Source organism: Haematobia irritans, chromosome 5, assembly GCF_050003625.1.
Source record: "Haematobia irritans isolate KBUSLIRL chromosome 5, ASM5000362v1, whole genome shotgun sequence".
Lineage (NCBI taxonomy): Eukaryota > Metazoa > Arthropoda > Insecta > Diptera > Muscidae > Haematobia > Haematobia irritans.
In genome coordinates this window covers 92,353,526-92,368,580 of record NC_134401.1, presented here as the reverse complement: position 1 = coordinate 92,368,580, position 15,055 = coordinate 92,353,526, and the positions used below count along the sequence as shown (strand labels likewise).

The 15,055-nt window shown below is 36.5% G+C and overlaps 2 protein-coding genes and 1 long non-coding RNA gene across 3 annotated transcripts; 2 read left to right on the top strand and 1 right to left on the bottom strand.

Annotated features, from left to right (window-relative positions):
• Nucleotides 1-788: 788 nt before the first annotated feature.
• Nucleotides 789-7,149, bottom strand: LOC142241581 (uncharacterized). Its single transcript, XM_075313369.1, has 2 exons — nt 6,965-7,149; nt 789-6,903 (listed from the first exon to the last, which is right to left on the bottom strand). The coding sequence occupies exon 2, from the start codon at nt 6,764-6,766 to the stop codon at nt 1,058-1,060; it is 5,709 nt and encodes a 1,902-aa protein (XP_075169484.1). The 5' UTR covers nt 6,767-6,903; nt 6,965-7,149; the 3' UTR covers nt 789-1,057.
• Nucleotides 7,150-8,760: 1,611 nt separating this feature from the next.
• cathD (cathepsin D) lies at nt 8,761-10,425 on the top strand. The gene is made up of 2 exons (XM_075313370.1): nt 8,761-8,917; nt 9,077-10,425. Exon 2 carries the CDS (start codon nt 9,084-9,086, stop codon nt 10,251-10,253), a length of 1,170 nt encoding a protein of 389 aa, XP_075169485.1. The 5' UTR covers nt 8,761-8,917; nt 9,077-9,083; the 3' UTR covers nt 10,254-10,425.
• A 713-nt stretch (nt 10,426-11,138) lies between these two features.
• On the top strand, nt 11,139-14,573 carry LOC142241584 (uncharacterized). The gene is made up of 3 exons (XR_012723706.1): nt 11,139-12,356; nt 12,420-12,525; nt 12,591-14,573. It is a non-coding gene; the product is annotated as an uncharacterized LOC142241584 (long non-coding RNA).
• The last annotated feature ends 482 nt before the right edge of the window (nt 14,574-15,055 follow it).

Below are 15,055 nucleotides of genomic sequence, written 5' to 3'. Positions count from 1 at the left end.
AGTTGTATAGTGCATTTCTTATTGCGTCTTATGCGCTTTACAGACTATCAGTTATTCCGGACGACAGTGCTCGTGTCGAACATATCCCATATGATGTGCACAATATAAGTTAAGTCCGAAGGCATAATCGATACTGCTGCATGTTTATGGGATCGATAACACATTTACCGATTATTTAGTCATCGCCGACAAATCGCATCGATCCGACACACTGCAAGATTCCTTACAAACACCGACATTCCGTCCGGAATAACTGATAGTCTGTAAAGCGCATTAAGCTGAGTACTATGTTCAGTTTTCACGGTTACTTTTCTAATTAATTAATTTAGAAATATAAAATGATTATCAATTAATTCATTGGATCTTTCCCATCCATTGCTTGATAAGACTTGATAAAAATATAATAGTCTTCATAAATATTTTTGTACTTTTAATTTAGTGTTTTGGTGAAAAAACCGAACATAGTACTCACCTTTAAGGTTGAGTTACATACCATGCGTTAATGCGTCCGATGATTGAATAGTTGAATATTCTCTTTAAAAGCAACAACTTGATTAGAGTGCTTCAAAGGGAATATATCAACCCTTCCATCAACGGACGCATCAACGCATTGTATATAACTCAATATTTATGCGCTTTACAGAATATCAGTTATTCCGGACGACAGTGCTCGTGTCGAACAAATCCCATATATTGTGTACACTATAATTTAAGTCCGAAGGCATAATCGATACTGCTGCATGTTTATGCGCATTATGTGTTGGCGCAAATAAAAAGAGGGTAGCGAATTTAAAGTCGACAGAATTTATTTCTATTGGAAAAAATAGTTACATAAGTATGAAAAATATTTAGAATGCAAAATTAAGCCTTACCGCAGTTTTTTACTCCTCTCAGTTCAAGCGCCAAATAATTACTCCATTCTTTTTATGCAAGTCAGCTTATATGCAATAGTGTGAGGCAAGAACAAGAGAGAATGAAGAACTGCGGTAAGGAGACAATGATAATCGAACAACGGAGATGCGGATGAGTGATCGATAAATTGTAATAGGGCTTTTCATCACATCCCCTCCCCCGTGGAGCGCTCCGCTTCACCATCAACCAGATCCAGAATCGCCAACTTGGAGACCGGACGCTGAAGTAACCCACTCGCCGTTTTGACATCCGCCCGTCTTGCCACGCCATCAGCACCTGTATAAACCTTTGCCACTATGCCACGACACCATCGACTCCTATGTAAGCTTGGGTCACACACAAATACAACGTCGTTTTGCTTAATAGGTGTAGCCCTTTCGCACCACTTCACCCTTCTTGTAAGTGTAGGTAGGTACTCTAACACCCAACGCTTCCAGAAGCGATCACGAAGAGATTTCAAAATCCGCCATTGCTTTCGAAGAGCAAACAACTTTCCATCTGGTTCATCGATCGTTGGAGTTTGTGCCACATTGCCATAGCCTATTAAAAAATGATTTGGTGTCAAAGGCTCTTCACTGTCGACGTCCACAGGCAAATGTGTGAGAGGGCGAGAGTTAATGATGTTCTCCGCTTCAATCAATAACGAGTGCAGGATGTGTTCTTTTGGTGAACTTTCTTTTAAGGTGATTCGTAGCACTTTCTTCACGCATTGAACCATGCGCTCCCACACACCACCTTCTGAAGGATTTATGGGGCAGTTAAAAAGCCACTGAATGCCTTTCGCCGATAGCTCATCCTGTATCCGACCAACCTCAAACACTTCGCCAAACCGCTTTGCCTCCTCATTTGCCCCTACAAAATTCTTTCCGTTGTCTGACCGCATTATATGAGGTACACCGCGCCGATTTATGAAATTTTTCAAGGCTATTATAAACGAGTCTGTTGATAAATCATGAGCCAACTCGAGATGTATGGCACGAACGGACAAACACGTAAAAAGAGCCACCCACCGTTTTTCTGTTCTTCGCCCAATTGTCACTGCGAGCGGGCCGAAATAGTCAACGCCGGTATTTTGAAATGGCCTATCACAAGGCACTAATCTGTCTTTTGGGAGCTGACCCATCAGTGGCGCGTTAGGCTCAGCCTTCAATAGTCGGCACAACATGCAGCTCGAAACAACGGCTCTAAGCACACGACGAATATGAGGCACCCAATATTTTTTACGAATCTCACAAATAGTGGCCTCATGGTTTTGGTGTTTCATGTTGCAATGAAAGAAACGAACAACCAATGTAGTATAGAAGTGCTTTTGAGGCAAAATAATGGGACGCTTTGCACTATATGGTAAATAGCTTGCACCATCAATACGGCCATATACACGCAGCAACCCATCATCGTCCACATAAGGTGTCAATTGTTTTAAACTGCTGTCTTTTGGCAATGACTTCGATTCTTTTAAGCAAACTATTTCTGTTGAAAAGCATTCTTGTTGTGCTTGTGCTATTAAATATTTTTCTGCTTTAGCCAATTCGTCTGCTGTCAAACCATGTTCCAGTGAATTATCGTTTTTCTTTCGGCATTTGTTTACAAAGCGAAGTACCCATGCAACACAACGGGAGAGTTTTAAAAGAGAAGAGAACCGGGTTATCTCAATAAGAGCGGATTTTACAACCATAAGACTAAATTTTGTTTTTATTTCTTCCTCATCACCTTCTTTTAAGTTATCTGGGATCACATATTGAGGCCAATTATTTTCTTCCACTTTTAAAAAATCGGGTCCACACAACCAACGAGATTCTGGAGATAAATCCACATTTGCTGAAAATCTTGTGGCCTCATCCGCTACGTTTTCTTCTGTTGAAACCCATTTCCAATGAGTGATATCGGTTGACGATAAGATTTCGGAAACTCGATGTGCCACGTAGGGCTTGTATCGCCGGTGTTGGCTTCCAATCCATTTAATTACAGTTTTCGAATCACTCCACAATGTAAATGACTTTGGAGAAAATCTGTGACCACTCAAAATTATTTGAAGCAAACGCGTCCCCAGAACTGCCGCTTGTAACTCAAGACGCGGTATAGAAACAGTTTTCAAAGGGGCACATTTTGTTTTAGAAGTTATAAAACTTAAGTGTGTTTCTCCATTTAATTTGTACCGCCAGTAAGCAACGGCGGCAAAGGCGTATTCGCTGGCATCGACGAAAATGTGGAGGGTAATTTCTGATGGCATTCCCAAAGGAAAATAACAGCGAGGTATTATAAAATCTGCAACTGCAACAAGTTGTTTTCGCCATAATTCCCAGGAATTAGCCACATCTTGTGGTATTTGTTCGTCCCACTTACAATCACGACGCCATACTTCCCGAAGAATCAATTTGCCCCCTACAATAAAACAGGCTAAAAATCCTATTGGGTCAAATGTTGACATTATTATGCTCAAAAGTTCACGTTTCGTCGGAATTCTTTTTCCCAACATAACTGCATCATCAATTCGGTGAAACTTTGTTTTGAAACGAAAATTGTCGGAGGAACACTCCCAAAAAACGCCCAACACTTTCTCAGAGACTATATCAGACAGCATTTCTTTATTTTCAACATATCCACCCATTGCTGTTGAAACATTTTCAGAATTAGAAGCAAACCCTCTTAATTCAAAACCACCACTTGCATGTATATTCCGTACTTCGGTTGATATTTGAATTGCTTCGTCTTCCGAATCGAAGCTGTCTACATAGTCGTCAATGTAGTGGTGTTTTATAATGGCATCAATCGATCTTATGTCGCAATGGGTGTTTTCGAACGCATTCTTCTTCAAAACAAATCTGGCACAACAAGGAGAGCAAGCAGCCCCAAACGTCATAACTACCATTTCGTACTCATCAGGTGTTTTGTTTTGATCACCGTTTCGCCACAAGAAACGTTGGCTGATGCGATCTTCAGGCTGCACAAACACCTGATGAAACATCTCCCTGATGTCAGCACACACTGCTATTTTACCTCTTCGAAAATTAAAGAGTATGTTGGACAATAACTCGATGTCTTGAGGTCCCTTAAGAAGGTTTGAATTTAACGATACTCCATCTACTTGCGCGGCAGCATCAAACACGAGTCTAATTTTTCCAGGCTTATTTGGATTGGTGACGGCAAAATGCGGAAGATACCACTTTTTCGGATCTGATTTTAATTTTTCTTCATTAGAAAGTTTTCGCACGTATCCCTTTTTAATATAAGAGGCTATAATTTCTTTATAGGCAACAGAGAAATTATAGTCTCTTATCATTTTGCGTTCCATGCTCTGCAGTCTCTTTAGAGACATATCATAACTGTTTGGCATAATGACGTCATCACCTTTCCATAAAAGACCGGTTTGAAAGTGGTTACCTACTCGTTTTGTGGTGTTCTCAAGTATTTTTGTTGCTCTGGCGTCATCGTTGCTAACAATTGTGGGAGTGGATCTCACACCAATGCTCTCGACATTAAAAAAATCAACAACAAGTTGGTGAAGGCTGTCGTCTTTACACACGTCTACGAATAGGCATGAATTCGGTGTTTTTAAAACAGTGTTGTTACATGGGCCAAATACCACCCAGCCAAGTTTTGTGTTGGAGGCTATTGGAAAAGATCGGTTAGAATTTTGTGTAGCAACAGGCAACCCCAAATGAGCATGGTCTAATCCAATTAAGAGCTTTGGCACAACATTGGTGTATGGCCTAATTTGTCCGTGTATGCCTTTGATCCTACTTATATCATCTTCGGTTAATGTTTGTGGTGGTAAGTTAAGATCCGATACTGCATAAACATTTCTCAATAGATGGCGCTTACCTTTATTGTGACCACGGATGAATGTATTAAATGTAAAGGCTTTTTCGCTGGCTGACCTACCACCAAACCACTGCACGTTCAAATTAACATCTTTTCCCCGCACACCAAGCTTTTCTGCAACTCCTCTGTCAAGCATTGTTAAAGATGATCCTTCGTCGAATAATGCAAATATGTCCAGCTGACAGTTTTCTCCAATCAGAGTAACAGGGAGAATTCTGAAAAGGAGTTTGTTACTATTAGTCGAAGAAGAACATCTTAAAACGTTTTGTGATGACTGGGTGGCTGTTGTAGTGTTTTGAGCAACGGCATATTCATGTAGGAGTGGGTGGTGGCAACGTTGACATCCATCTTCGTTGCAGGGTTTTTTGCGACGGCAGTTGCGTGTACCATGTCCTCCATTTAGACACGAGAAACAAAGATGATGCTTTTTTATTTCATTCCAACGTTCATTTATTTGAAGATTCTTAAATTTAGGACAGTCGTTTAATTTGTGCTCTTCTTTGCATAATACACATGGCTTTTGTTGTTGCAGCCGGCTTTTTTCTGAAGTATTCAATAAAACACGCCTTTTGACGTCTTTCTCGCTGTCTTGTATACTATTTATAATCACGGCTACATCGTTAATCCAATTGCTGAAATCCATAATTGTCGGGTATGGCTGAATTTTGATTGCTACTCTTGCCCATTCTATCTTTTTGCTCATGGGTAATTTATGAACTAATTCTTCAAGCAGCGTTGGATTGGCGATGTGCTGCTGCCCATTTGCTGATTGTAAGAATACGGCAAGATTTTTTACCTTTGTGGCGAAAAACACTAGCTTCCCCATATTTTGCTCCGAAATTTGTGGCAATTCACGGACACCTCGTAACTGGCTTTGTATTAATTGTTCCGGTCTACCATACCTACATCGAAGTTGTTCTACGGCTTCGTTAACATTGTCCGGATGAATTAATAAACATTTCACAGTCTCACGTGCATCTCCTTTTAAACATTTTAGCAAGCGCTGGTTGTTTTCCAAATTAGTGTAATTATAGGCTGCTGTAGATTGCACGTAGGCGGTGTAAAATATTGGCCAGTCCTCCGGTAATCCACTAAACTGGGGCAAATCTTGTAATTTTCTTGGAACGGAAGAATTATGTTCTGCCGAAGATAACTGGGAATACACTGAACCATGATACTGCGAAGTGGCGCCAATGTTCTGTTGCGCTTGGGTATTTCCGTTATCTGCTGACGTCCCGATTGCACTTAAAGGTGTATTTGTTAATAATGGTACTGCTCTTGCAGCGGCTACACTCGCGGGCAGCATTAAATTCGGCTGTGTATAACAAATCACGTTTTGCGGGAGGACGTTTTGAGCAGAGGTTGTGAGGCTAGGCAGAATATGGGGATAAGTGAAAGTTTGCGTTGACGTTTGTATTGTGTTTGGAGCGAAGACTACGTTAGCGGTTGTGTTCGCGGTGGCTGCATTATTGGCAGAAAATGATGGCAATATAGTGCTCGCCATATTAGTTTGCGGCGTCGAAAAAATGGTGGACGTAGTGGCAAAGTTTGTTGTTGGGGCACTAAAGGTTGTATTTGTACTTACATGTGACTTTGATGGCAATGGCGGCATGGGATTTATTGGCAATGGCGGCTCTGGCGGTTCTCTGGTTTCTGCAGGGTTTAGTAATCCGTTGGATGATGAAAGTAGACTTTCCTTCGGCCTTGCTGCTATATTATCCGAATTTTGGCCTTGACCTGCGGTGGCGTTTTGTAGAGCTTTTTGCAAACTTTGACATTGTGTACTGCTCTTTGCTAAATATTGTTTAGTTTCCACTAGCTGACGTTTTAGGATTGCAACTTGTTTCTTCAATTCGTCAACTTCAGACGCTTTTTCCATTCCGGCATTCACTGTTTTTGCTGGTGTCAAACTTGGTGGCACTCCTTTCTCCACAGTCGGTTTGTCTGGCTGATTGTCTTCACCTGTTGCTAGGACTTCAGTTCCAGCGGCTTCGGATTGCAGGCGGGGGCTCCGGCGTGGAGAATGTAACATTTTCACATAAATTTTCTTTTTTACAATGGACACACGGCAAGGTACTAATGTCGACAAATTGCAATCAAATTTGCGAAATAACAATGTTGGCGCAAATAAAAAGAGGGTAGCGAATTTAAAGTCGACAGAATTTATTTCTATTGGAAAAAATAGTTACATAAGTATGAAAAATATTTAGAATGCAAAATTAAGCCTTACCGCAGTTTTTTACTCCTCTCAGTTCAAGCGCCAAATAATTACTCCATTCTTTTTATGCAAGTCAGCTTATATGCAATAGTGTGAGGCAAGAACAAGAGAGAATGAAGAACTGCGGTAAGGAGACAATGATAATCGAACAACGGAGATGCGGATGAGTGATCGATAAATTGTAATAGGGCTTTTCATCACATTATGCGATTTACAGACTATCAGTTATTCCGGACGGAATGTCGGTGTTTGTAAAGAATCTTACAATGTGTCGGATCGATACGACTTGTCGGCGATGACTTAATAATCGGTAAATGTGTTATCGATCCCATAAACATGCAGCAGTATCGATTATGCCTTCGGACTTAACTTATAATGTGCACAATATATGGGATATGTTCGACACGAGCACTGTCGTCGGGAATAACTGATACTCTGTAATGCGCTTTACAGACTATCAGTTATTCCGGACGACAGAGCTCGTGTCGAACATATCCCATATATTGTGCACATTATAAGTTAAGTCCGAAGGCATAATCGATACTGTTGCATGTTTATGGGATCGATAACACATTTACCGATTATTTAGTCATCGCCGACAAGTCGTATCGATCCGACACACTGTAAGATTCTTTACAAACACCGACATTCCGTCCGGAATAACTGATAGTCTGTAAAGCGCATAAAGCGCATTACAGACTATAAATTTCTCCAGACGGAATGTCTGTTTTTGTAAAGACATAATCGATATTGCAGCTTATTTATGGGATCGATAACTTATAGTCTGGACGGCGCATTGCACACAGGAAATTTGTGTGCAATGCGCGAAACTAATGAATGAAGTTATTAATGAAAAAAGTTATGTTAAATGTGATGAGATAAACGGAAACATTTTATATTTATAAGAATTTATAAATATTTAATCAAATTAATAAACATCTAAACAAACGTGTTTTAATTGACCACAATGATTCTTTTACAACTGTCTTAAAATGCACTTTTTCTAATTGTTTGAAGGGGCTCATATTGGCGTCGTTCTAAATAGATCTAAAAAGGCACCTAATAATTGCACTGATGAGAAACTTTTTTGTAGTAACTTGGCGTGGTACAACTTCTCAATAGTGACGGCGCTTTTCCGACGAGGTGGGGATTCTCAGTAGTGCCGTCAAATTCAAAAAATATTGGTAGGGTTACAGATTATAAGTTTTTCCGGACGGAATGTTTGTGTTTTTGTAAAGAATCGATTATGCCTTCGGACTTAACTTATAATGTGGCCAATATATGGGATACATATGTTCGACACCACCACTGTCGTCCGTATAAAGGCCGGTATGCACCTCTGCGAAATTTTCGGTAGCAAAAATTTATTTAAGTCTGCAACAAAAAAAACAGGGCTGTGTACACAAATTTTAAACCAGCTAATCGCTTTTAATCATTGTTAATATATGTTCCAAATATTCCTCAAATAAATTGTTTATTATTTACAGACCTTTTAAAACTTTTACGCACACAATGATTGTAATAAATTAAATGTTTGCTGCCAAAATATGCTTTTGACAACCCTGTTATTTTCATTAGAGGTGCGTACCAGCTTACGAAATTGAACGCTACCGAAAATTTCGTTAGCATAAATAGCAATGCATTTCTTATGGGAATGAAATTTTTCGCTAGAGGTGCATACCGGCCTTAAACTGATAATTTGTAAAGAGCATTATAGTGACAATAGACGATGTCAATTGTTAAATAAAAAATAGATAATAGGAATTAATTGTGTAGGGGCCATTAGTTAACTATGATATGGCAACACTGATTTATCTACCATTTGAAATCGCGAATTTGCATTGTCCATTTGCGAAAAAATTAATCGTCACTCTTTGTTAATTTGCCTTTGTTGTTGGTCGGGAAAACAACAGTTTTATTTTTGTACAGTTGTAAATTAATTGGAAAACAATTTGATTAGCGAAGGTAAGATATGGCCACTTTTAAGAAATCAATTAGTATGCTGGATATCAATGTTCAACAAAGAACTTTGCAACAGTCTTATGGCTTCGCATTGATATGCTGCAGTTGTATGTTTTGATCAAGCAAAGAAATGAATAAGCAAATTTTACATTTTTTTCGTAGGAAAAATATGAATAAATTCATCCTACTGTTAAGCCTTTTGGCTGTCTTGTTCCAAGTTGTTTTGGGTGATGGTCTACTACGTGTTCCTATCACCAAATTCAAATCGGCTCGTAAGCACTTCCATGAAGTCGGAACTGAATTGCAACAATTACGCTTGAAATATGGTGGGGGATCACCCACACCCGAACCATTGTCGAATTATTTAGATGCGCAATATTATGGGCCCATTTCCATAGGCACTCCACCACAAAATTTCAAAGTAGTTTTCGACACCGGCTCTTCAAATTTGTGGGTTCCATCGAAAAAATGTCATTTGACAAATATCGCATGCTTAATGCACAACAAATATGATGCGTCCAAGTCTAAAACATTTAAAGAAAATGGTACTGAATTCGCCATCCACTATGGCTCTGGAAGCCTATCTGGCTACTTATCCGGCGACACAGTAAACATCGGTGGTTTGGATATTAAAGATCAATTATTTGCTGAGGCCTTGAGTGAACCTGGATTGGTATTTGTTGCAGCCAAATTCGATGGAATATTGGGCCTGGGTTATAGTTCGATTTCTGTGGATGGGGTGAAACCACCATTTTACAATATGTACGAACAGGGATTGATTGCCCAACCTGTATTCTCATTTTACTTGAATCGTGATCCTGCCGCTCCCGAGGGAGGTGAAATTATATTTGGAGGATCTGATCCCAAACATTACACCGGTGATTTCACATACTTGCCCGTAACTCGCAAAGCTTATTGGCAAATTAAAATGGATTCGGCGTCAATGGGCGATTTGAAGCTGTGTCAAGGAGGCTGCCAGGTAATTGCCGATACCGGAACCTCCCTTATCGCTTTGCCTCCTAATGAAGCAACATCGATCAATCAAGCCCTTGGTGGTACTCCCATAATGGGGGGTCAATATATGGTGTCATGTGATTCTATTCCCAAATTGCCTGTTATTAAATTTGTGCTCGGTGGTAAGACATTTGAACTGGAAGGAAAAGACTATATCTTACGTGTTGCTCAAATGGGAAAAACAATTTGCTTGTCTGGATTTATGGGCATTGACATTCCTCCACCAAATGGACCTCTATGGATTTTAGGTGATGTTTTCATTGGAAAATATTATACTGAATTTGATATGGGTAATGATCGTGTTGGCTTTGCTGTTGCCACATAAAAGGAGCACTATTGCATATATCTTAAATGTACTCTACCAAATACTACTAACCCCCATTCCCTTGTTATTAATCGTATCTGATTCGATTATTTAATATAAATATGTATTTACCTCTGTTAAAGCAATGAAAATGTATAAAAATGCATAATAAAGACGGACTTTAATAAGAAAATTTATTTTATATTTTTATATTTTATTATTTTATATTTTTATAGGCCTTAAAATATATAAACCTATACAGGGGGGAAGAAAGAAAGTTGTTTATTTAAAAATTATGAAGAAAAACATTTCTTATCAGTTTTGGACATTGACGTGCTGCTATTTATTTCAAAAGAGATTTCACCCAAAACGTTATAGGTTCAACGGTTTTGCTATTTTCAATCGAACAATGGTTTTTATCATCAAGGCATCGATGAAATGAAACGCAATGCGATTGGTTAAAATGAAAACATATGTGGTTGTCCCCATTATTGCTGAGAAGTAATAAACCACCGCTGGCGATTTATTTGGTGTTTGGTAGAAACTAGGATTGAACCCATGACCCTTTGTATGAAAGGCTGCCAGGGTTTGTATCATATATGTCCTATGACAAACAACAAAAACTATTAGACAAACATTAGGGGCCTAACATACGTAAATTAAAATTGACCATTCAATTCAATATCATTGTGCATATGTATTTATATTTTTGTATATACATAAAATTAAAATCGCTATTTATAACCCCTCCCAAAATATTTTGAAATATTCTTCAATTTCCGAAGAGTGTGTTGAAAAGACATACATGTTTTCATCATATTTATATAGTTTTTAAAGGGACTTTAATGTCCCATAGCGTAGGCAGAGCAAACCCAATAAACACAGGATGAGCGTTTTTCAAATGCAACAACTTTTCAGTTTGATGGTAAATATAATTTTCAACATAAATTCAACTTGACTTGAATCAGCTCATTTTCAATATATCTTTAAATTGTTTGCAAATTACTTACAATTTGCCAAAATGTTGATGAAATCATATCATAGACCAAGAAAATATAGAGACATACCTTGATAATTCACCATGGTTTTGTTTATTTGCAGTGCGCAGTCATTCCACTCAATTGCGCAGTCAAGTGACTCAATTTATTTTTGGAAAACGAGAGTAACCGTATAAATTAGTCAATTTGCATTACAAAAAAGGTGTGAATGAATAGTATTTTATAAACTTTCACAATATTTGGTGTTTCAACGAGAGAACAAAGGAAAGAAAACAAATTAAAGCCAAATTAAAAAATCACTCAATTGCAGACGAAAAAGAGCCATCTACGGTGTGCAGACAAACTACAGCGCTGTGAATTAACTTGAGATGTCTATACCTTCCTTGGTCTATGATCATATACCAAGGAAATAGAGACATAACTTGATAATTCACCATGGTTTTGTTTATTTGCAGTGACTCAATTTCTTTTTGAAAAACGAGAATTACCGTACAAATCAGCCAATTTGCATTACAAAAAAGGTGTGGATGGTTAAAATTTTATAAGCTTTTAAATATTTTGTGTTTCATCAAGAGAACAAAGGAAAGAAAGCAAAAATAAAGCCCAATTAAAAAATCACTCAATTGCAGACCAAAAAGAGCCCTCTACGGCGTGCAGACAAACTACAGCGATGTGAATTCACTTGAGAAAAAAAAACCGAACATAGTACTCACCTTTATGTTTTTTCACATTAAAAGTACAAATATATTTATGAAGATGATTATATTTTGATCAAGTCTTGCCAAATAGTGGATGGAAAAGATCCAAGAAATTGATTGCAAATAATTTTGTATTTCTAAATTAATTAATTAAAAGAAGTAACCGTGAAAACAAGCTGGGTTTCAGCTTGAAAACTGAACATAGTACTCAACTTTATATTTAATTGGTCTATGATGAAATCTTTTAAAATGTGTTGAAGATAATATGATAAAACTTTGACAAAACACTACCTACTAATGCAACGAAAAAACCATGTGGTTTTCAATACTTATTTGTGCAACGAAGTTCGTTGTCAATTGGAAGAAATAAAAAATTGGACAATTTTAGAGAAATAAATTAATTTACACCAAATAGATTATAATAATAGGTAAGTGAAAATAAAAATGAAATAAAACTTTAAGGAAGTCAATAAATGTATATCTCTTTGCAGAAAACTAAAATTATGGATTCTACTTTCTTGAAAACATTACAAAGCTGATCGATGAAAAAATGTTGGACAATTGACTGTGATTGCTTCAAATTGTTTATAATAATTAGTAAATCAATATGAAAAATTAAATTAACATTTTAGAGAAGTCACTAAATTTAAATCTTTTTACAGAAAACTAAAATCTTTGGATTTTACATTCTTGCAAATAAATATTAATGAAAAATGACAAAAAAATGTTTCCAGAAACATTTCAAAGTGCAACCAATTAAAATTGTTAAAAACAACAAATTGTTAAAATCAACAACTTCTGGATGAAAATGTGCATCACATCGTCAGTTTAATTTACATCCTATTATCAATTTAAAATAAATATTTTGTGAATTCCTTCAGCTGGAAATCTATTCTAACACGCCGTGCAGCACGTTCTAATTCCAAATTTTAATGCTGTTTTATGACACCAACAGAAAGGAAATCAAATTCAAAGACGGTAGAAAAGGAAGATGTGAATTGGGCATATTGTTATTCTTTTTCTCGAGAAACCAGAGATTAGCCCCATACATGTTCGATGAGAAGTTGCAACTTTTTTTCGGTTTCTCTTTTCATTTTGCATTCGTAACAAAACCTAATTCATTTTGCATTCGTAACAAAACCTTTTTAACTTTTAAAAGAACAAAAACACTTCATGAAACATTTAATTAATAATTTAGTGCAATCGACACAGAAATTTGCGGGAACTTTTGAGAAAATAGCAAAATAAAAATTGTCTGCATCAAACCAGTAAGTGAGAAGCATAAATAACTAAGTAATAGATGACCCATCGGTGTCAAACGCAGTCTGACAGTTCCCAAAATGAGGAATAAACGAAGAAAATAGGGGGAATTACAAATTCTCTCTGAGATTCGTTTTTACAATTTTTCTATTATATCCATAATTTTAACATTTTTGATACACCAGGTGATTTATAATCAAATTAAATTTTCAAAAGTTTATATTTGCACAAAAAATTGTGACAAAAACCGCAAAATTACAAAATTAACTTTTGAGAAATTTTTCTCTTTACGAAAAACACAAAACGAAATGTCAGAGAATTCATTTGGGCTTCTTCAACATTTTTTGCTCAGAGAGCGACAGGTCATCTATATTTTAATGGATCTATGGCATAAATAACTAAGTAATAGATGACCCATCGGTGTCAAACGCAGTCTGACAGTTCCCAAAATGAGGAATAAACGAAGAAAATAGGGGGAATTACAAATTCTCTCTGAGATTAGTTTTTACAATTTTTCTATTATATCCATAATTTTAACATTTTTGATACACCAGGTGATTTATAATCAAATTAAATATTCAAAAGTTTATATTTGCACAAAAAATTGTGACAAAAACCGCAAAATTACAAAATTAACTTTTGAGAAATTTTTCTCTTTACGAAAAACACAAAACGAAATGTCAGAGAATTCATTTGGGCTTCTTCAACATTTTTTGCTCAGAGAGCGACAGCATAGATCCATTAAAATATAGATGACCTGTCGCTCTCTGAGCAAAAAATGTTGAAGAAGCCCAAATGAATTCTCTGACATTTCGTTTTGTGTTTTTCGTAAAGAGAAAAATTTCTCAAAAGTTAATTTTGTAATTTTGCGGTTTTTGTCACAATTTTTTGTGCAAATATAAACTTTTGAATATTTAATTTGATTATAAATCACCTGGTGTATCAAAAATGTTAAAATTATGGATATAATAGAAAAATTGTAAAAACGAATCTCAGAGAGAATTTGTAATTCCCCCTATTTTCTTCGTTTATTCCTCATTTTGGGAACTGTCAGACTGCGTTTGACACCGATGGGTCATCTATTACTTAGTTATTTATGAGCGACAGGTCATCTATATTTTAATGGATCTATGGTGAGAAGCGCCTTTCCTACAAGTATGGGGCTAATCTCTGGTTTCTGACACTAACACCATCAAAGCCCAATTCATATCTTCCTCTTTAATTGTCTTTGATTTAAAGTTTTGTTTGTTGTTTTGTTCTTATTTGTTGATATATTTAATAGGATTATTATTTTTCAATTGGTATTGTAGTGTATTACGTAGTGTAGTGTATTATTATATATTTTATTTTGACGAAAATGAATAAATTATACAAAATTCATAGAATTTTGGCTTTGACTTTCAATTTGAAGCGGGGATATCATTCATACAAATTTTGGTTGAAAAGTATTTGCAACGATGTTAATTCTTAATTTGACTCGCATCGAAAATTGTTTGAGAAATTATTGAGTAGCGATGCATTTCAATTTGAGGATAACACTTGAGACATTATTTCTAATGTGTTGAATTTTACTGTTGAGGGTAATGCCTGTTTTTTTTTTTTGTTGAGAACGCGATTTTCTCAACAATTTCTGGACTTGTATATTACACTAATCCTTTGAAAAAACGTTTGAAAAATTGTTGAAATTTATCATTTTTCAAACGTTTGTGTTTATTGTTAACAATCAAATTCTATATTTGGCAAAATAGATGAGTTTCGTACGTTTTTGACAGTCTAATCAGAATTTTTCTTTGAAAAGATGTCGTCAATTAAACTCAATACCATTTAAATTAAACAAATGCACCAAAAGCACTAAATGAAAACGCCA